This window comes from Mauremys mutica, chromosome 3 (assembly GCF_020497125.1).
Source record: "Mauremys mutica isolate MM-2020 ecotype Southern chromosome 3, ASM2049712v1, whole genome shotgun sequence".
NCBI classification, from domain to species: Eukaryota; Metazoa; Chordata; order Testudines; family Geoemydidae; genus Mauremys; species Mauremys mutica.
In genome coordinates this window covers 192,082,177-192,102,709 of record NC_059074.1, presented here as the reverse complement: position 1 = coordinate 192,102,709, position 20,533 = coordinate 192,082,177, and the positions used below count along the sequence as shown (strand labels likewise).

At 43.7% G+C, this 20,533-nt stretch overlaps 2 protein-coding genes across 9 annotated transcripts in view; one reads left to right on the top strand and one right to left on the bottom strand.

Moving 5' to 3' along the window:
* Positions 1 to 4,645: 4,645 nt before the first annotated feature.
* FBXO48 (F-box protein 48) lies at positions 4,646 to 13,147 on the bottom strand. 6 transcript variants are annotated; one of them, XM_045009952.1, is made up of 3 exons: positions 13,039 to 13,147; positions 9,834 to 10,174; positions 4,646 to 5,033 (listed from the first exon to the last, which is right to left on the bottom strand). In XM_045009952.1, the coding sequence occupies exons 2-3, from the start codon at positions 10,137 to 10,139 to the stop codon at positions 4,872 to 4,874; spliced, it is 468 nt and encodes a 155-aa protein (XP_044865887.1). In that variant the 5' UTR covers positions 10,140 to 10,174; positions 13,039 to 13,147; the 3' UTR covers positions 4,646 to 4,871. The 6 variants fall into 6 exon arrangements, with proteins under 6 accessions (XP_044865887.1, XP_044865889.1, XP_044865885.1 ...); XM_045009954.1 differs by having other exon boundaries at positions 13,050 to 13,079; XM_045009950.1 differs by lacking the exon at positions 13,039 to 13,147 and adding an exon at positions 12,810 to 13,032.
* Positions 11,027 to 20,533, top strand: part of APLF (aprataxin and PNKP like factor) — a 135,063-nt gene continuing 125,556 nt past the window's right edge. The window contains exon 1 of one of the 3 annotated variants that reach the window (XM_045009945.1): positions 11,027 to 11,306. In XM_045009945.1, the coding sequence (XP_044865880.1) occupies positions 11,214 to 11,306 (93 nt within the window). In that variant the 5' untranslated portion in view covers positions 11,027 to 11,213. Of the gene's footprint in view, positions 11,307 to 13,246; positions 13,449 to 20,533 lie in introns of those variants that run through there. The other 2 variants (XM_045009946.1, XM_045009947.1) reach the window with 2 other exon arrangements.

Below are 20,533 nucleotides of genomic sequence, written 5' to 3'. Positions count from 1 at the left end.
CATGTTGACTATTGCTCAACAGTTTATGTTTTTCTATGTGTCTGACAATTTTATTCTTAACTATTGTTTCGACTAATTTGCCCAGTACCAACGTTAGACTTACCGGTCTGTAATTGCCAGGATCACCCCTAGAGCCCTTTTTAAATATCGGCGTTACATTAGCTAACTTCCAGTCATTGGGTACCGATGCCGATTTAAAAGACAGGTTACAAACCTTAGTTAATAGTTCCGCAACTTCACATTTGAGTTCTTTCAGAACTCTTGGGTGAATGCCATCTGGTCCCGGTGACTTGTTAATGTTGAGTTTATCAATTAATTCCAAAACCTCCTCTAGTGACACTTCAATCTGTGACAGTTCCTCAGATTTGTCACCTACAAAAGCCAGCTCAGGTTTGGGAATCTCCCTAACATCCTCAGCCGTGAAGACTGAAGCAAAGAATCCATTTAGTTTCTCTGCAATGACTTTATCGTCTTTAAGCGCTCCTTTTGTATTTCGATCATCAAGGGGCCCCACTGGTTGTTTAGCAGGCTTCCTGCTTCTGATGTACTTAAAAACCATTTTGTTATTACCCTTGGAGTTTTTCGTTAGCCGTTCTTCAAACTCCTCTTTGGCTTTTCTTATTACACTCTTGCACTTAAGTTGGCAGTGTTTGTGCTCCTTTCTATTTGCCTCACTAGGATTTGACTTCCACTTTTTAAAGGAAGTCTTTTTATCTCTCACTGCTTCTTTTACATGGTTGTTAAGCCACGGTGACTCTTTTTTAGTTCTTTTACTGTTTTTCTTAATTTGGGGTATACATTGAAGTTGGGCCTCTATTATGGTGTCTTTAAAAAGGGCCCATGCAACTTGCAGGGATTTCACTTTAGTCACTGTACCTTTTAACTTTTGACTAACTAACCCCCTCATTTTTGTATAGTTCCCCCTTTTGAAATTAAATGCCACAGTGTTGGGCTGTTGAGGTGTTCTTCCCACCACAGGGATGTTGAATGCTATTGTATTATGGTTACTAGTTCCAAGCGGTCCTGCTATAGTTACCTCTTGGACCAGCTCCTGCGCTCCACTCAGGATTAAATCTAGAGTTGCCTCTCCCCTTGTGGGTTCCCGTACCAGCTGCTCCATGAAGCAGTCATTTAAAGTATCGAGAAATTTTATCTCTGCATTTCGTCCTGAAGTGAAATGTTCCCAGTCAATATGGGGATAATTGAAATCCCCCACTATTATTGGGTTCTTAATTTTGATAGCCTCTCTAATTTCCCTTAGCATTTCATCATCACTATTACTGTCCTGGTCAGGTGGTCGATAATAGATCTCTAATGTTATATTTTTACTAGAGCATGAAATTTCTATCCATAGAGATTCTATGGATCACGTGGATTCGCTTAAGATTTTTACTTCATTTGAATCTACACTTTCTTTCACATATAGTGCCACTCCTCCCCCTGCCCGACCTGTTCTGTCCTTCCGATATATTTTGTACCCCGGAATGATTGTGTCCCATTGATTGCTCTCAGTCCACCAGGTTTCTGTGATGCCTATTATATCAATATCATCCTTTATCACAAGGCACTCTAGTTCACCCATCTTATTATTTAGACTTCTGGCATTTGTGTACAAGCACTTTAAAAACTTGTCCCTGTTTATTAGCCTGCCTTTTTCTGATGTGCCAGATTCTTTTTTATGTGACTGTTTATCATCTGATCCGGCCCTTACATTATACTCTTCAGTCTTCTGCTCCTGACTATAACCTGGAGATTCTCTATCATCAGACTCTCCCCTAAGAGAAGTCTGTGTCCGATCCACATGCTCCTCTGCAGCAGTCGGCTTTTCCTCATCTCCTAGTTTAAAATCAGCTCTACAACCTTTTTAATGTTTAGTGCCAGCAGTCTGGTTCCACTTTGGTTTAGGTGAAACCCATGTCTCCTGTATAGGCTCCTCCTATCCCAAAAGTTTCCCCAGTTCCTAATGAACGTGAACCCCTCCTCTCTACACCATCGTCTCATCCACGCGTTGAGACTCTGAAGCTCCGCCTGCCTACCTGGCCCTGCGCGTGGAACTGGGAGCATTTCTGAGAATGCCACCATAGAGGTCCTGGATTTCAGTCTCTTCCCTAGCAGCCTAAATTTGGCTTCCAGGACATCTCTCCTACCCTTCCCTATGTCATTGGTACCTAAATGTACCACGACCACCGGTTCCTCCCCAGCACTACACATAAGTCTGTCTAGATGCCTCGAGAGATCCGCAATCTTCCCACCAGGCAGGCAAGTCACCATACGGTTCTCCCGGTCATCACAAACCCAGCTATCTACGTTTTTAAAATAATCAAATCTCCCATTACTAACACCTGCCTTTTCCTAGAAACTGGAGTTCCCTCCCCCAGAGAGGCAACCTCAGTGCGAGAGGCAACCCCATCACCATCTGGAAGAAGGGTCCCAACTACGGGAAGGTTTCCCTCTGCTCCCATTGACTGCTCTGCTTCCCTGGGCCGTTCTTCCTCCTCAACAGCGCAGGGGCTGTCTGAGTGCGAGAGGCAACCCCATCACCATCTGGAAGAAGGGTCCCAACTACGGGAAGGTTTCCCTCTGCTCCCATTGACTGCTCTGCTTCCCTGGGCCGTTCTTCCTCCTCAACAGCGCAGGGGCTGTCTGAGCAGAGGTGGGACAATTCTACAGTGTCCCGGAAAGCCTCAACATACCTCTCTGCCTCTCTTAGCTCCTCCAGTTCCGCCACCCTGGCCTCCAAAGTCAGCACATGGTCTCTGAGGGCCAGGAGCGCCTTGCACCGACTGCACACATATGCCACCCGCCCACAGGGCAGGTAATCATATATGCTACACTCAGTGCAATAAATAGATAGCCCCCACTGTGCTGCTGGGCTTCTGCCTGCATTGTCTCCTAGTTAATGGAAGGGCGGTTTACAGAACGAGGTTTTGGAATGTAGTTTGGTTTATAGGTTTTAAGGGGACTACGGGGAAGGGGTTAGGGCCGACAAGGGACTCCCACTCCCTTCCCAAACTCCCTTGCGAAACTCCCTGTTAGCAGCCCCTGGTCGCAAAGCTCCTTGGTCACTTGTGCGCGGCTTTATAAAGCTCTGGCCTGAGTGAATGCCCTGCCTACTGATTAAGGCTCAGCCAATTACCAGAGGCTTTGAGCTTTCAAACCTTCCTTTGAAGCTCACGGCCTCCAACTGCCAGCCACAGCACACAGTCCTTCAAACTACCAAACAAACAGACTGTACCCCAACCCCTAAACTTAACCCTAACCCTTAAACCTAACAGAAACCCTAACCCTAACTGTAACCCTAACCCTTCCACAAACCCTAACCCTAACCCCTTACACACACTCTCCTGAACCCTCACCCTTAAGCCTAACCTTAATCCAAACCCTCACCCTCATCCTTACATTAACCCTTAACCTCTAACCCTCACCCTAACCCCAACACAAATCCTAATGCTCACACAAACTCTAACTCTCTATTGCCTCCTCTCTATATTACATTCTCTGTCCAGCTCTCTTCTTTTCCTTCTGAGCCAATTTCTCTTAAACCTCACCCATCAGTTTGCTTGGTTCTCATTGTAAAACATTTTACAATACATTGTATGGAAGATGCTTTGTCAGGGCTTGTCTAAACATCATATCAGTTTAAAACCTATGTAAATTAGTATGACACCCCTCCCCCCTAGTGGGGATGCAATTATAAGCACCTTTATAACTGTGTCCACAACAGAGGTTGTGTCAACAGAATGATTTCAGTTAAAAAAAAAAATCAAGTTTTATATCACTACAAAAACTGTGCATAGACCAGGCCTACAAAATGAGTGTAAGAGGAGGTGGTTTATTCACCAGGCTGCTGTTTTCTCACTGCTGTTCTGTGCAATCCGTTTTTGTTTTCCATTCTCCCACTACTGCTTCCCTTCCATGAATTCATCTACCCTTTTCCTGAACCTACCTGTACAATGTCCTCTGACCTTCCTGATTTTCTCTTCCCTTGAAGAGTTCTCTAACACTTCCCCTTATTATAAAGGCTGGACTCAAGCCGTCAAAAGTAAAGTGATATGTAGAAAGCTCTTTGCCCCAGAAGCAAAGAGGAAGAGGGGTCAACTAGCTGGAGGGTGGGTGAGGGTAAGAGGATGACTGAATTCCCTTTCTATTGTATGTGAGGTTTCAACTCTAGGTTTAAAGAGGTTTATTGGAGAAACTTACCCTTATTTCCATTTCAAGGAGAGCTCTACTATAAAAATTAATGTAACCTGAATTAAATCAAAGTAAATCCAGCTCAGTTACCCATAGTAGTTTCTGCAGTAGTAAAAGATAAAACTTAACTGCTGATTTTTGTTGCTGTGACTGAATACACACAAGGAGCAGGTCAGTGGACTAAGAAGGAGGCACTACTACAGTCTCTCTTCTGAGCATAACTGTACTTCAAGTAGAACCTGATGGTAAAGAGGGCCAGACTGAAGGAGTTCACACCCAGTGGTTTTGATGCTTAGACGGTAGTCAATCCCCTCCATTTCCCATGCCCGTGGTCTCATGTTTCTGCTTCATACAAATTTCAAGTGAAAAAAAACCTATTTTTTTCCTATTTTTTCAAAAAGTGCATAATGAAAAGTCAATCCAAGACTTAACATCTGTTGAACAGTACAGCAGATCTTTTAAAATAATTACATTGTATAGTTTATATCTCATTTAGGGTTTTTACAACAAGCTGTTCTGATAAAGTGCAAAATAAAAATAAACTCTGTATTTATACATTTTTTTCAGTGAAGTTTCTACTACATATTTGCAAATGTCACTGGTGTGAATGGCTAAGTATTTACAGTAAAAACAGTCAGTTCTGTGCCATTTCTTGCTATTTAAGATCCATGTCTAGTTTCTTATCTCTCCAGTTCTGCTTCCAGTATTTCTCCCCATGTATCAGCATCCATGGGATACATGATTTTTTCTGGTAAGCCACAGCGTGAGTGAATGTTGCTATATTTTCCACTTAGCCATTCATGTTTCACTTTGCTCTTCCAGTAGTTTCTCAGTAGAGTGACCTGATACAGAGTAAACAGTTAAAAAGCCTTGAAAAACTTGAATAAAATAAGCAGAAGTCAATGTAAACACTGGAAGTTGGGAGAACTAAAGTTTTACACCAGAAGAAGCATCTGCATTATAACACATTTGGGTGTCTGGGCCCTCAATGAAATACATAGGTGTACAAATGCCCTCTAGTGGACCAGGGCTTTAACTTCACATTTTTCAGAGTAACATGAGGATCATTCTCACTTCTCAAGTCTTCTGCCTCTCATCCCCACCATTTCAGGCTAACTCTCTACCCTAAAGTAAAACTTTTTAAAAATCTTTTTTAAAATCTCCTATTCTGCAAGCCCCAAAATAATCCAAACTCTCTTGTGTGCTCTAGCAACAGGGTGGTTGGGTTCCTCTGTTGGGATGTTCCCTGCTCGTGCAGGGAGGTACTAACTTATTGACGTTTTGACACATGTAGCTTGTTATACCTCAACCCTGGACATTAAGAGAGAGAAGTAGCTGTCTAGGAGAGGGATCTAGGGCAGAGAAGGCCTATGGGAGAAGACATGGAAATGGCCATAAGTATGGACTAGGATTTGTGATGTTTGCTTTGTTAATCATAGAAGATTAAGGTTGGGAGGAACCTCAGGAGATCATCTAGTCCAACCCCCTGCTCAAAGCAGGACCAATCCCCAGACATTTTTACCCCAGTTCCCTAAATGGCCCCCTCAAGAACTGAACTCACAACGCTGGGTTTAGCAGGCTAATGCTCAAACCACTGAGCTAGCCCTCCCCCCAAAGGATTTGAACAGGATTCTGCCACCTCTCAGGAAAGGGCATTAATGACTGAACTATGTTAATGAAGTCAGATGCCAGGAAAGTGTTGAGTTTGGATTTCAGTGTGTCTACTATCTTCAGAGCAGCATGAGTACTCCATCTGCTCACAGCCTTGCCTCCTTCTGAGCTCTTGCCTCATACTGAACTACTAACACTTCCTCAGAGAGGTAATGAGTCTGACACTGTGTAACTCTGAGTTCCACTGACCAGTGATCTATGCAGAGGTAGACTTAAAGCCCCAAAAGAGGTGGTTGTATCCTACTTTCTTTCAAACTAGTGCTGGTTCAGGGTGATGGTTGCAATGTCTGAATCCATTCCCTCTCTGAGCTGCTAAGTTCTGAGGGCTGGATTCTATAAGTATGATGCTATAGCTGCCATACGAATGGCCATACTGGGAAAGAACAGTGGCCCATCTAGCCCAGTACCCTGTCTTCTGATAGTGGCCAATGCCAGGTGCTTCAGAGGGAATGAACAGAACAGGTAATCATCAAGTGATCCATCCCCTGTCACCCAGTCTCAGCTTCAGGCAAACAGAGGCTAGGGAAACTTCAGAGCATGGTTTTGAATTCCTGTCCATCCTGGCTAATAGGTCCATCAATGGCTATTCTCCAAGAACATAGCTAGTTCTTTTTGAGCTCTGTTATAGTCTTGGCCTTCACAATAGCCTCTGGTAAAGAGTTCCACAGGCTGACTATGTGTTGTGTGAAGAAATGCTTCCTTTTGTTTTAAATTTGCTGCCTATTAATTTCATTTGGTGACACTGAGTTCTTGCGTTACAGTAAATAACACTTTCTGCTATCTTATTTACTTTCTCCACACCAGTCATGATTTTCTAGACCTCTATCATATCCTTAGTGGTTTCTTTTCCAAGTGGAAAAATCCATTTTATTAATCTCTCCTCCTATGGAAGCTGTTCCATACTTCTAATCATGTTTGATGCTCTTTTCTGTACTTTTCCCAATTCCAATATATCTTTTTTGAGAGGAGATGACATATCTGCACGCAGTATTAAAAATGTGGGCATACCGTGGATTTATACAGAGGCAATATATTTTCTGTCTTATTATCTATCCCCTTTCTTGAGTGGTAACAGCTAATTTAGTACATCGTTTTTTATGTATAGTTGGGATTGTTTTCCAATGTGCATTACTTTGCATTTATCTACACTGAATTTCATCTGCCACTTTGTTGCCAAGTCACCTAGTTTTGTGAGACCCTATTGTAGATCTTCGCAGTCTGCCTGGGACTTAACTATCTTGAGTAGTTTTGTATCATGTACTAATTTTGCCACCTCTCTGTTTACCCCTTTTTCCATCTCATTTATGAATATGTTAAACAGTACTGGTCCCAGTACAGACCCTTCGGGGACACCACTATTTACCTCTCTCCATTCTGAAAACTCACCATTTATTCATATCCTTTGTTTCCTATCTTGTAACCAGTTACTGATCCAGGAGACGACCTTCTTATCCCATGAGTAGGGCCTTACCAAATTCACAGCCATGAAAAATGCATCACAGACCCTGAAAGCTGGCCTCCTCTGTGAAATCTGGTCTTTTGTGTGCTTGTACCCTATACTATACAGATTGCATGAGGGAGACCAACATCTCTCAAATTGGGGGGTCACAAGGTTATTTTAAGGAGTCTGTGGTATTGCCACCCTTACTTCTGCGCTGCCTTCAGACCTGGGCAGCTGGAGAGTGGCGGCTGTTGGCCAGGTGCCCAGCTCTGAAGGCAGCGCCCCGCCAGTAACAGTGCAGAAGTAAGGGTGGCAATACCATACCATACCACCCTTACTTCTGCATTGCTTCCTTCAGAGCTGGATGGCCGGAGAGAGGCAGCTACTGACTGATGGCTCAGCTCTGCAGGCAGCAGCGCAGAAGTAAGGGTGGCAATACCATACCATGTCATCCTTACTTCTGTGCTGCTGCTGGCGGCGGCTCTGCCTTCAGAGCTGGGCTCCCGACCAGCAGTCACCACTCTCCAGCTGCCCAGCTCTGAAGGCAGAGCCGCTGCCAGCACCAGTACAGAAGTAAGAGTAGCAATACAGCAACCACCCTACAATAAACTTGCAACTCCTGACAACTCCTTTTTGGGTCAGGACCCCTACAATTACAACACTGTGAAATTTCAGATTTAAATAGCTGAAATCATGAAATTTATGATTTAAAAATTCTATCATCATGAAATTGACCAAAATGGACAGTGAATTAGGTAAGACCCTACCCATGAGAGCTTATTTTGCTCAAGAGCCTTTGATGATGAACCTTGTCAAAGACTTTCTGAAGATCTCAGTACACTATATCCCCTGGATCACCCTTGTCCACATGCTTGTTGACCGCCTCAAAAAATTCTAGTAGATTGCTGAGGCATGATTCCCCTTAACACTTTTTGTAGACTCTTCCTCCACAAATCATGTGTCTGATAGTTTCAACCAATTTGCCTGGTACTGAAGTTAGGCTTACTGACCCTTAATTGCCAGGATCGCCTCTGGAGCCCTTTTTCAAAAATTAGCATCACATTAGCTGTCCTCCAGTCATCTGGTACAGAAGCTGATTTAAATGATAAGTTTAGTAGTTCTGTAACTTCATATTTTAGTTCCTTCTGAACTATTCGGTGAATACCATCTGGTCCTGGTGACTTATTACTGTTTCATTTATTAATTTGTTCCAAAACCTCCTCTAATGACACCTCAGTCTAGGACATTCCTCAGATCTGTCACCTAAAAAGAATGGCTCAGGTTTGGGAATCTAGCCCCACTGGTTGTTTAGTAGGCTTCCTGCTTCTGATGTACTTAAAAAATGCTTTTGTTATTACTTTGAGTCTTTCATTGTCTGTTCTTTAAATTCTTTTTTGGCCTTTCTAATGATATTTTAACACTTAAGTTGCCAGAGTTCTGCTTTCTGTATTCCTCAATAGGATTTCACGCAACATGTTCAACTCCTCCTCACTGTTTTGAGTAGCAGCTGCAATAGCGTTGGATAAGTGGGTTCTAAAGCAGTTGGTTCTTTGAGCCCTAGCTGTATCTGGCTTAAGAGGTATGTAGGGGCAAACATTTCTCTAGAACAGCAGATTCCAGGAACCCCTTCTCTCCCAGCAGCAGTATTCCACTGAAGTAAAATTATGGGGAACATGTATGTAAAACTGTGTCCCTTTCACAATGTGTTCCATTCCAGAGCTGGCCTGATCATTTCTCGGGGATCAGGTAGTTCATTGTCTCTATGGTACTCTTTATTTTTTGGCATTTCTGCACAGACTGCCAGTTGTGAGGGTGTTTGTGACTCTATTTTACTATGGCCTGGTCTATACTACAGAGTTAGGTTGATGCAATGTGGCTTATTGTGACCTAATTATGCCAGTGTCTACATTAGAATGCTGCTTCTGATGAAGGAAGTCACCTGCCACGCTGACATAACTCCATCTCCATGAGAGGTGTAGTGCTTATGTTGATGCAGTTAGACAGTGATTAACTGATATAGCCTGTTGGCTGTCAGCCCCAAGTGGGGGCTGTCAGCTAGAGTCCTTCTACTCTCTGGTGGTGATAGCCTGAGTTGTCAGTTGGGGGCACCAGCTCGCAGCTGGGGCCCCCATACCCCGGCACTGACAGCTGGGTGCTGAGTGAGCCCTGCACCCCACTGACAGCTTGGGCTGCTAGGCTCCAGATCTGTGCCCTATAATGCCCCACTTCAGTTGGTGGAAGCACTCCTGGTGAGGACGCGCACTGCCAACCGAAGGAGTAAGTGTGGACGTGAACTACCTCTTTTAATTACTGTGGTGGCTGTACTTTGACTTAAGTCAACTTAATTTTGTAGTGTAAATAAGCCCTGAGATCTCACAGGCTGTAGCAATTAGGTTGTAACAACTTTAAATTGCTCTTGACCTTGGATGGATCAGAAATACTGATCAGGAGAGAACCTCACATATCTTAATACTCATCCTGAAAGCTATTCAGTTTCCCAAAGCTAGACAGTCCATGTTCTTAAATTTACCTTCCATGAATATCCATTTCCTCGATCACAGTCTATCTCTCGCTGACAGACAGCTCTTACAGTTAAACAGTGATGTTTCCACAAATGGTCACTGTTCTCAATTGCACGATTCCAGCTCTTGCATGTCATTGCAGCTTTGCATAAGCTCTGAATATCCAGTTCACTGAAAATTTTAAAACTGACTTCCGGAGGCAGCAGCTCTACAAAGTCCTCCCGATTTTCCTCTTTTTTCTTGGCTGGAGGAAGGATGGTCAGTTCTTTACATGAAGCAACTGCCTGTTTGTTCTTCTTTGAGGCTTTCTGCATAATTTAAGGCCTCAATACATCCACCATGAGTAACCCTGGAGGTGAGGAAGTACAGTGGTCACTAAACAGCCTCACATGTAGCCAGTTGCATGCCGTTATCACGGATCTCAATTACATAATACACGGAGCTAACTTTCATCAAGTTAATTCTAATTTTGAAGGTTATGTTAAAGTGCTTCCCATATTAAACAGCATGCTATGCCTTGTGCCCTGGCTGGCCCAGCCCTCTAGGATGACCAGATAGCCCGATTTTATAGAGACAGTCCTAATATTTGGGGGTTTTTCTTATATAGGCTCTTATTACCCCCCCCTCCTGATTTTTCACACTTGCTGTCTGGTCACCCTACAGCCCTCAAGCAGTGCAGGATGGGACACCAGTGCCCTTCGTGTTTGCCCAGCCCTCGGCAATCACTCCACCGTTGTAGGGTGCCCGGTGCTAAGGCTAGGCTAGCCCAGCCTGCAGGCGTTAGGCAAGGGACAGATGGTGCCCGGTGCCCAGAGAAGGGCTAGGCGGTGCCCTCCCTGCCTGCCTGTGCTCAGCCTTTGCCCGCTGCCGAGCCCGGCCCCGCCTCGGAGCTCGCCCGGCCAAGCCGCGGCTGGAGCCAGCGCTCATCGCCCAGCCGCCCGCGGCGAAGGCAGGTGGAGGAAAACTCCAGCCCCGCAGGCCGCCCCCTACCTGGCCCCGCGCGGCTGCCCCCAGGTGACGGTTTAAACGTCTCCCCCATTCGAACGTGTTTGTTTACACCGCCGCCCGCTGGCTTCCTGAGGCACTGCGCATGCGCCGACGGCTGTTGGGGCGGGGCACGCCGGGATTGGTAGTTTCCCCGCGGCGACGCTCAAGCGCGGCCGGGCGGGGAGGGTGTGAGTTGGAAACTACCGTTTCCGGGATGGCCGGCCAAGGGCTGGGCAGCGGTGCGGGGATTTAAACACAAACAACGGCTGCCTACCCCGCCTCCTAGCCCGGAGGGAAACGGAAAGGGGAGGAGCCTCCGTGCGTGGGGCGAGTTTCCGGAGGGGCCAGCGGGGCCTCGCCCTGTCCGCAGGCCGAGAGCGCCCCCCACCCCCGGGACGCCCATGGCGGGGTTCGAGCTAGCGCCCGCGGACGGGGGCAGCCCGGTGCCGCTGCAGCCCGGCCAGACAGTGCTGGGAAGAGGCCCCCTGCTGGGAGTAAGTCCGGCTCCTCGGCAGGGGGGTGGGGGGCCCCCTGACCCCGCTGCCGCCTCCAGCCCAGGAACCGCCCCCCGTGGGGGTTGGGGCGGGCCTGCCCGTAGCCCCAGGCTGGGCCGGGCGCTGCGCACCCCGCAACTTCCACTTGGGGCTGGAAGGGGCCATGGGCTCGGCAGAGCTAAGGCCCTCAGACTTCACCCACAGCCTTGTGTGGGGGAGGGGGGACCTCTGGCCCCGGGAACCACATGAAGATTGGGGGCAACTAAGGAATATCAGGGTCAGGAGTGAAGGTCACAGGTGCAGAACTAGGGATCTAGAGGGGGACGCCGAGCGGAGCATCCCGGACAGCGCCTGCTGCTCCTCAGACCTGTTTAGGGACCCAGGGGATGGTGCCCAGAGGAGCTCTGCCCGGGTGCGTGAGACCAGGAAGGAGGGGAAATAGGCCCTGCAATCGCAGAGCACCCCCTCATCTAACATCCTCCTCCTGGTGTTGGAGATGGCTGTTTTGGCCAAGGCGAGGAGGAGGTTGATGATGCGGTCTCACGACTTGGTGGGGCCATGGACAGGGTGTGCAAATATAAACAGCTGTGAGGGAAAAGTGCAGCCAGAACCTCAGCAGGAGGTTCTGGAGGAGCTGCAATAGGGGCTGCAACCTGGCACATTTGAGATAAGTATGCACCAGGTTCTCCCTCACACTGCAAAATGGGCAGGTGTTGGGGATGAGGGTGAACTGTGCCAGGTACATGCCTGTGCTCATGGCTTCACAGAGGAGCAGCTAACTAATATCCCTGTCTGGCCGTGGGACCACGGTGAATAGAGGCTGGCCCCCCACACGGGAGAAGGCGGAATCAGAGCTTTCCAGCTCCTTTCAAGCATTTTGCCATAATCTGCAGTGATAGGAAACTTGTGTTAACAAAAACAGATTCTCCTTTAATGTGACTCAAGGAGCTGGGGCTTTAAGAGAAATTCTAAACATTATGAGACTAACAAATCGTATGGGTTAGCAACGCTGACTCATTTTCCTCTATGCATAAACATCTTTCCTGATTCTCTCCCAAATCAGAGGAAATCAGGGGTCATAATGGGGAGAGGGAATAGCATCAGTCCCCAGACTTTCTGCCCCACAAACTAAATTCTGCTCTGCGATATCAAAGCAAAACTTCACTTACAGGAAACTTGAATAATAACACAATATTGTCTCATGCTCTTGTGTGCTTTCATCAACAGTGAAATAACTAATAATGTAACACATCCTTAACAGTAGCCTTCAGAGTTCCCAACCCTCTGAAATGTACAGGACAGTGCACAGTTTTCTCGGCTCCTTTTTCAGACTTCCTGGTGCCAATTTCACTGCATCCATTCATTTTAATAATGTGAATTTAAGTGTAATCTTTGCAGCCATAGGGGCAAAAGCCCCCCCCTTTTTGTTTTGTTTTATTTATTTTTGAGTGAAATCTTAAGATTTAGAGCAGTGTTCCCACATTTTTTACAAAGGTGACTCACCAGTTGCGTTTTCTCTCCTTTTTTTTTGGTGTGATCCTCTCAGGGTCCAAATGTGCATGTTTGTGGGGCCCAGTTCATAGGCTGGTGGTGTTCTCCACTGCCTCTTTGCCCCACTGAGGGGGCATTGACCACCTGCAGCAGTACCTTCTGCCCTGACACTTCAACCTTAATCCCAGCCCAGTGCAGAGGGGAGGCCCTGCCCTGGGAGGAAATTGGAGAGCAAACCTACCTCACACTCACCTAGCAGCAGTGGGTCCAGTCCCACAGGGCAGGGCCTGGCTTGCTGCTCTGGGTATTGTGACCTGGCGCACTGGGTCTCAGCACCACTTGGTTTGTCCTGTTGGCTGGGTGAAACCTGAGTGGGGATGTGACCTGTGTGCCAGGTCACAATGCCCAGAGTGGGGAGCCAAGCTCAGCCCTGTGGGACATGAGCTGCTACTGCTAGTGAGAACAGGACAGGCTCACTTTTCAAGCCTGCCATCTCTTCCTGTGGCTTCCCCTCTGCACTGGGTCTGCAACCCACCATTCAGGAAACACTGCTTTAGAGCACAAGAGGGCATCCTCCAGAAAAATCACCTCTTCTCCTGAAGCACTGTGTACAAATTTCAAGTGAAACAATTTTCTCAATCGTAACTTCAGGTATACTTGTAACAATAGGTTGGTAATAACATTTCAGAAAGATGTGACTTAAGTTGACAGCGTCTCTTCCAACAAAACTTTTTTTGCAAATAGTTTTGAGGTATGTCTACACTATTGGTGCTACAGTGACAGCTGCACAGATTTAGCACCATAGCGTAGACCCTACATCTAGGAAAGGGGTTTTTCCATTGATGTAGGTATTCTGCATCCCTGAGTGGCAGAAGTTAGGCCAGCAGAAGAATTCTTAATTTAGAATTCTTAAGGTTGGCTTAACTATGGCGCTCAAGGGTGTGAATTTCTTACACCCCTGAGCGATGTTGTTATGTCAGTCTAAATGTTCAGTGTAGACCAGGGCTTGTACTCACTTCACTCAGCCATATCAGCACTTAGTGCCTAATTGCTATGGTATCTTTCTCTAGTTGGCAAATGTGGCTGCATTCGCCAAAAGTTTATACACAAGTCTGTTAAGTAGTTTTAGATTTGGGGGAGAGATTTCAAGATAAACTAATACAAACGGTGTTAGAATTTTTAAACTAATTTAAAACAGTAAGATACATTTTTGCCCTTAGTTACACCCTGTACAAACCAGTGGATTTAATTAGGGGCAGAATTTGATCAGCTGTTTTCTGTGTTTAATTTACTCTTTTGTAATGCTAGTGCCCACACTCAGAATAGTGTACATGAAGGTGAGAAAAGTGAAATTGACTAGAAAAACTTGTGAAACTGATCAGTGTGGATTCATTATACTAGATGTGGAATGCACGAAGGAAACTGTAAGTAGTAATTAGCTGTATATATATCCCATCTATGCTGTTAAAGAATCCATCTGCTGTTGTTTGTAGTGGTAGGAAAGGTGTAGCGAGGGGAGGGAGATAGTCCTTTTAAAAGAAATTCTTCTGGTTGCATTCAAATTGGGCCCTTTTCACGTTTAGATATCCTTTATTGCCTAGGGTTTTTGCACTAACCCATTACTTTGTGTTTGTCCCTTTGACTGGTCTTCCTCTGAAGAAGACAGGTACATTTTTCCAATTGGCACGATGGCTTTATTATTTATTATTATTATTATTATTATTTATTCACAGTCAGCATAATTAGCATTACATTAAAAACAACAAACTGTCTTGTTTTAGGCTTCTCTCTAGCAATATAGCTATATAATAAATAAACGGGAACTTCCATGAAGTACGTATTCAGATTGTCCAACTCTGCTGCCCAGGCTTCAAAGGTTTCCTGGAGAAAATCAAGCAGTTGTAGCAATATTAATGCATAGTAAATGAAACACCGTATCAGTACAGGGGTCAAATAGTTATGAAAGTAAGTGTGTGTGGGATGGGGATGGGAATGGGAATGTGGGCGGGGGCATAAGCAATCTGACTGGTTTAAAAGCTATGTAGTCTTCATATGCATAGACTGGAAGCCTTTTCAGCTAGTCAGATTATTCCAGGGTGGATTTGATTTAAATCACTAGTCAGGAAGACTCAATTTAATCATGGATTTCTACATAAAAGTGCATTCTTGTTGGTTGTTATAACCTTAATACATATTCTTCATAACTCAGAGATAGATGTAGGTTTCATTTTTAGAAGGTACACATTATACATTTTTAAGTGATTTATTTTGAAAACTTTTCAGATTAGTTTTACAGCTATATCAGAAAATGAATGATTGTTTGGTTATTTCATTTACCAAAGGTAATTGAAGCAGATATTTATGAAGTCGTTCGGAGGTGAACTATCTCCAGTTCAATAGATTAATCATTAATATTTGGAGGATTTTCTTGCCATGCTGTATTAGGAGGAGAACATCACCAGACAGACATTGAAATTGTTTTATTTAACTAAAACAACAACGTTATGTATTCTGGGTTTTTTTCTTCAACAACAAACATAATATTTTAACAAAACAAGCATATGATTTTTTGAATTTAGTTAAACATTCAAGATTTTTAAAATCAGGTTTGTTTTTGTTAAAATTATTTTTAACTAAAATAAATATGAAAAATATGAAATATGAAAAATAAATATATTTTTTAAAACAACACAAAAATTAAATTGACTATGTCAGCCATGTCAACATGAAAAACTTAAAATACTGGCGTTTGCAGCTAAATCAGTCGTCTTCACCTTCATTTTCCTATTTGTTCATAATCTGGAAAAGAAAAACAAGCTTTCCTGCTTTTTCAGGTCCCAAATGATTTCTCAATTTGGAATGAATTAGTCCAAAGGAAGAAAATATTCTTTCTACACTGGCAGAAGAAGCTACTGCTATTAAAAGTGAGATTATCACTTCAACAGTCTCTGAATCTAAGAGCTTAAATGACTTCCACCAGTTCACTGGTGTGACTTTCTTTAAAACATCATCAGCAAACATATTTCTTGAATGGTTCTTATTCCCGAACTGGGTCTCTTTTACAGCATGCTGCCATTATAGGTTTTCCCTTCTAGTGAAAGAATGGTATGGTAGATCTCAAATCAATGAAGGCTACACTCAGAAAGACCTCAAGACTTCTGGAATATGCTGCTCAAACAGTTTCACTTTTTTTTCAATTGCATGTCCCTCCATTCTCACATTTCTCTCCAGACTTCTTCTCCTTGTCCAGATCTATTCCGCCCCCAACAATCTTCTAGTCATTGAACTTTTTGAAACTTTGCACTTTTATAGAGAGATAAGGGATCGACTCTGTGTACACAAATTTGCAGAGGAACAATAGGGTTGAGGTCTTATTTCTCACCTCTATACATTATTTATTTATTTATTTTATTTAAAAACATTTTTCCTGTTAATAAGCATGTTATCTCTGAAGACAGAAATCTACAGTTGGAGAACCGCAAAACTAAGCATCTCTGATGGTATCTTCTAGAACAGTGGTTCTCAAAGCTGGTCCACCGCTTGTTCAGGGAAAGCCCCTGGCGGTCTGGGCCGGTATGTTTACCTGCCGCGTCCACATGTTCAGCTGATCGCGGCTTCCACTGGCCACGGTTCGCCGCTCCAGGTCAATGGGGGCTGCGGGAAAGGTGGCCAGCACATCCCTTGGCCCGCGCTGCTTCCTGCAGCCCCCATTGGCCTGGAGCGGCGAACTGCGGCCAGTGGGAGCCACGATCGGCCGAACCTGTGGACGCGGCAGGTAAACAAATCGGCCCGGCCCGCCAGGGGCTTTCCCTAAACAAGCGGCGGCCCGACTTAGAAAAGTACTGTTCTAGACTGACCACTGAGTCCCGTTGGGTAGAAAGAAAGATTAACCTAAATAATCTATACAGAAGCCCCTGGATCCCTAATCCATGAATTATTGGAACTCATTTACAAAACTTTTCTTAAACATTAAATGAATATATTGTCTTATACTATAGAATAAGAATTTATAATCCCTATTCCATGATGAGATATTTTGAGCTATAATGTATCTTAATTAAAATGATCTTTAGATAGGTTTTTTTCTCAAAAAGCATTTTATCAAAAAAATCTGATTTAAATAAAAATCTGTTTTTTTTATTGTTTTTTTTTTAAATAATTGATTTTTATCCACCCTCGATTATTCTCATTTAAGGTACTTTCTGCTATTAGATGGCCATTTGTTGTTTCTCATGAACACCTAGGTTCACTTTTGTATTTGTATTTTAAGAGCATATATAATGTAGTTTTAAGGTGAGTTCATGCTTGGTTCAAAGAGTTGTGCACAGGGAAATGTTGCTTCTTCATGGGATGTATTTCAGAATTGGACCACTAGGCTGTTTCTGATCCGTGCTGTTGAATTATATTTGACTTTAGTTTAACTGAGGCATTTTTTCATTTTGTAATGTTTTATGGCTTGAATGTATTCCTTACTAAGTCATAGAATACCTGCTAGCTGACTTCTAATATATTTTAATTTGTCAGCATTTGCTTTAATGAGAACTGCTTTAGTTGCTTGTCTGCATGCTTAATTGATTTTCAAAGGCTAAGCTGGCAGCTAAAGAATGGAGGAGGACCGCTTCATGAGGCTCCCAGACCTGCTGTTGTAATATGTTAGACTTAAGTGCTCTACGATCTTTGGATTTCTGAACAGCTGAGGATGTCAGTTGAGGAAGGCTTGACTTGGGGGAGGCTGCTGATTAGATCTTTGCAGGCAATGCTTCCCCTGTTTAATGTGGGGATGTGTGAAAGATTTGTTTGGATCACTTTCTCTGGCACTGGAAATGTCAGTGGATATGAGCAGGCCATTGGCAGTGGGAACAATTCTTCCCGTATTAACTACATTGTCCTTCTCTGGAAAGAGATGAAATCATGTCCACTATGTCAAAACCTCATTTGTAGAACTGGAGTAGGGCTGAAAAAATGCAAGACACCTACTAGGCAGAGACCAGTAGGAAAGATGAGCAGTGGTGAGGAAGTTTGAGAGATCCAAAGGCAACACACTGAGAATTCCAGCCCTCACATCCAGCTGTTGGTAGAGGGGCTGGTGCTGGTGCTGGACTTGGCTCAGATCATGCTCCAGTTTTCGTATTGGTTTCTGCCTAGTGGGTGTTTGTCAGTCAAAAGCCATACCAGCAGCCTCTGGCTGATAAAAAGAAAGAACGCTCTCTCAGCTTGCTCTCTCAGAGCCTCCTGATTGCTGCAGAGCCATGCTGGCTTGGGTGTCTTTGTTGCTTTACCCCGCCTTTAGTCTCCTGGCAGCAATCAAAGTGGTGCTGGGAAGGATCTATAGATCGAGGTGAATCTCTGTTACTCTCCCCAAGCTTCTGTGGTTTTTTTATTCTAGTGCTTACATCTGCTGGTGTTCATAGCTTTCTAAAACAGCAGAGTGTAACTGATTTATCAGTTGTTTGCAGATTAAGAGCTCTGTGTAGCTTGAAAGCTTGTTTTTCTTACCAACAGAAGTTTGTCCAATAAAAGATATTCTCTCATCCACCTTGTCACTGTTATCCATTTAATTGACCACAGGTTCTTAGTAGCAGGAGTGAAACCACTCTGAGTCCTTTTGATTTCTCTCTGTCACCTGGCAAAATTAAGAGCAGTAGAGATATGAGAACAGTATCTTCTAACTCAGTGTAGTTCCTTTATCTCTATAAAGGCCAGATATACGAACATTGTATCAGTGTTGGCGAAAACCATGGAAGCTGCAGACCCCAGCTCAGATAATATCCGCTACCAATAGACAGTCATTGTGGGGCACTTCCCCTTTCCACTTCTATGTCAAATATCAATGCAGGTCCCATGATCACATGTGCTTGGCTTCCTCACTGACATGTAGCAGACATACACTGGGACCACACACACTCACTCTGTTATGATGGTGATGTAGTCTGCTACCATCTTTGTTCATGGAGTGTGTTGGTTCTTCTTCGCTTACCTCAGATTGGCATGTAGAATGTTTGGCAGTCTGGGAGAATCGTGGACACTTATATGTTACTGCACACCTTCCAAGCAGTGACCTTGAGGTTATTGTGTGCATAAGGGTCTATGGCCATTAGCCATTAATTAGGATCCAGTGGTATCATGGGCTTGTTCTTGCCAAATAGCAGCTTGATGGATTATTTTACTAGTTAATTATGTTGTTCTGAAATTTGACTTTGATTCCTAACAAGGATAGTAAATTTTGTTGCTCCTGGCCAAGAACAGTGCTCATTTCTTATTGTCATGGGGTTTCTAGTGACTTGGACCTAATAGGGTGTTCTCAGTAATCACACAGCACCTTGTTTCTTACAACACTGCTATATATACACCATACACATGCTTACTGTATTCCATCTCTGGCTTGGAACATTTCACACAATGTGCCACCTCTTAATTTATGCTGCTTTTGCCATTAAGGGTTTCAATTTCTCCTGGACTAGTACCCATTCCCCTTCTCCCATCTGTGACACTCCCTTTATGTCCCGATTCAGTGGGCTTTAAACTGTTTCATCTTCCTTCTCAAGATAATACGTTAGGACCCCGTCCTGAAGTAGCACATTTATGCTTATCCTGTGCAAGCTTTGTTTCTTTCCCTAGCTTTGCTCTTGCAGCACTTGTTTAATATTTTTCATGCAATGTTTGTTTGTAGTAAGTGCCTACAATGAGAGAGAGAGAGTCTAATTTTTTCAATTGAATTTTTACTGGTCAAATTTAACACGTTTTACCTTCAGTGATCTTTCAGATGTATTTTCTTGTATAATAATCTCATATACAGCGACTGTGTTTTCTCTTATGAACTTATTTGGTTAAGTGAAGTAACATAGTTCCTCACTAGAGGTCACAACATACACTTGTAATTCTGGTAGCAGTGTTCTGCCAGTTTCAATACACGTCTTTAAACCTAATAAACATTGAGAGAAATGAATTACAGTTTCCTACAAAGATGTAATCTGATCTTTTTGCTGTCTTGAATGTCACACTTAAAGGAAATGTGTGAACAGCAAAAACTTTCCTTGCAATAGTAGCAGATTTCTAGTTAATCCACCAATATTAGTTTTTCTGCCTATGCAGAAGAGAGAGCTCTCTCGCTGTAATAAATAATATTAAAACAAATGACTCTGGCAAAATCTCATTAGAGCTCCAAACGTCTCCAAATGAAAAAACAGGAAAATTAGCATCTGTTACATTGGATTAAAAATTTATCTCAATTTTTTAAAACAGCGTGTTCCTCACAAAATGTTCTTGTAATGCCAGTTCTTAGGAACTAATAACATTTTTCCTGAGTTTTGTAAGCCTCCGGGTACTGTCTCTATTTCAGTTTTTGTGTTGGTGTTTCTAGGATTAACTGTTTGTCTGCTGTGGTGATGGTATTGAAATTTATTGGAGTTACCCTGAAACTTCCTTATTAGAAAACATGAATTCCTGCTCTCTGTATGCTAGTAGCACAGCACTCTATAACATTTCAAGACACATTACTGTCTCTTCTAAGTAGCATGGTCAGACCTTGAACAATCATGAGATTTTGAGAAATGGTAAATTCTGAGTTTTTTTGCTTGTCTTTGCTTGCCTTTTGAGCTGGCAGAGCTCATATTCTCAAGCTTTTCTCCACACTGAGGTTAGAAAGTTAATTTCTGGATTTAAAATCATATAACTGCAGGCACCCAGTTATGAAAATCTTGATCTTAATGTTTGAATCTAGTTCTAATATAGAATTT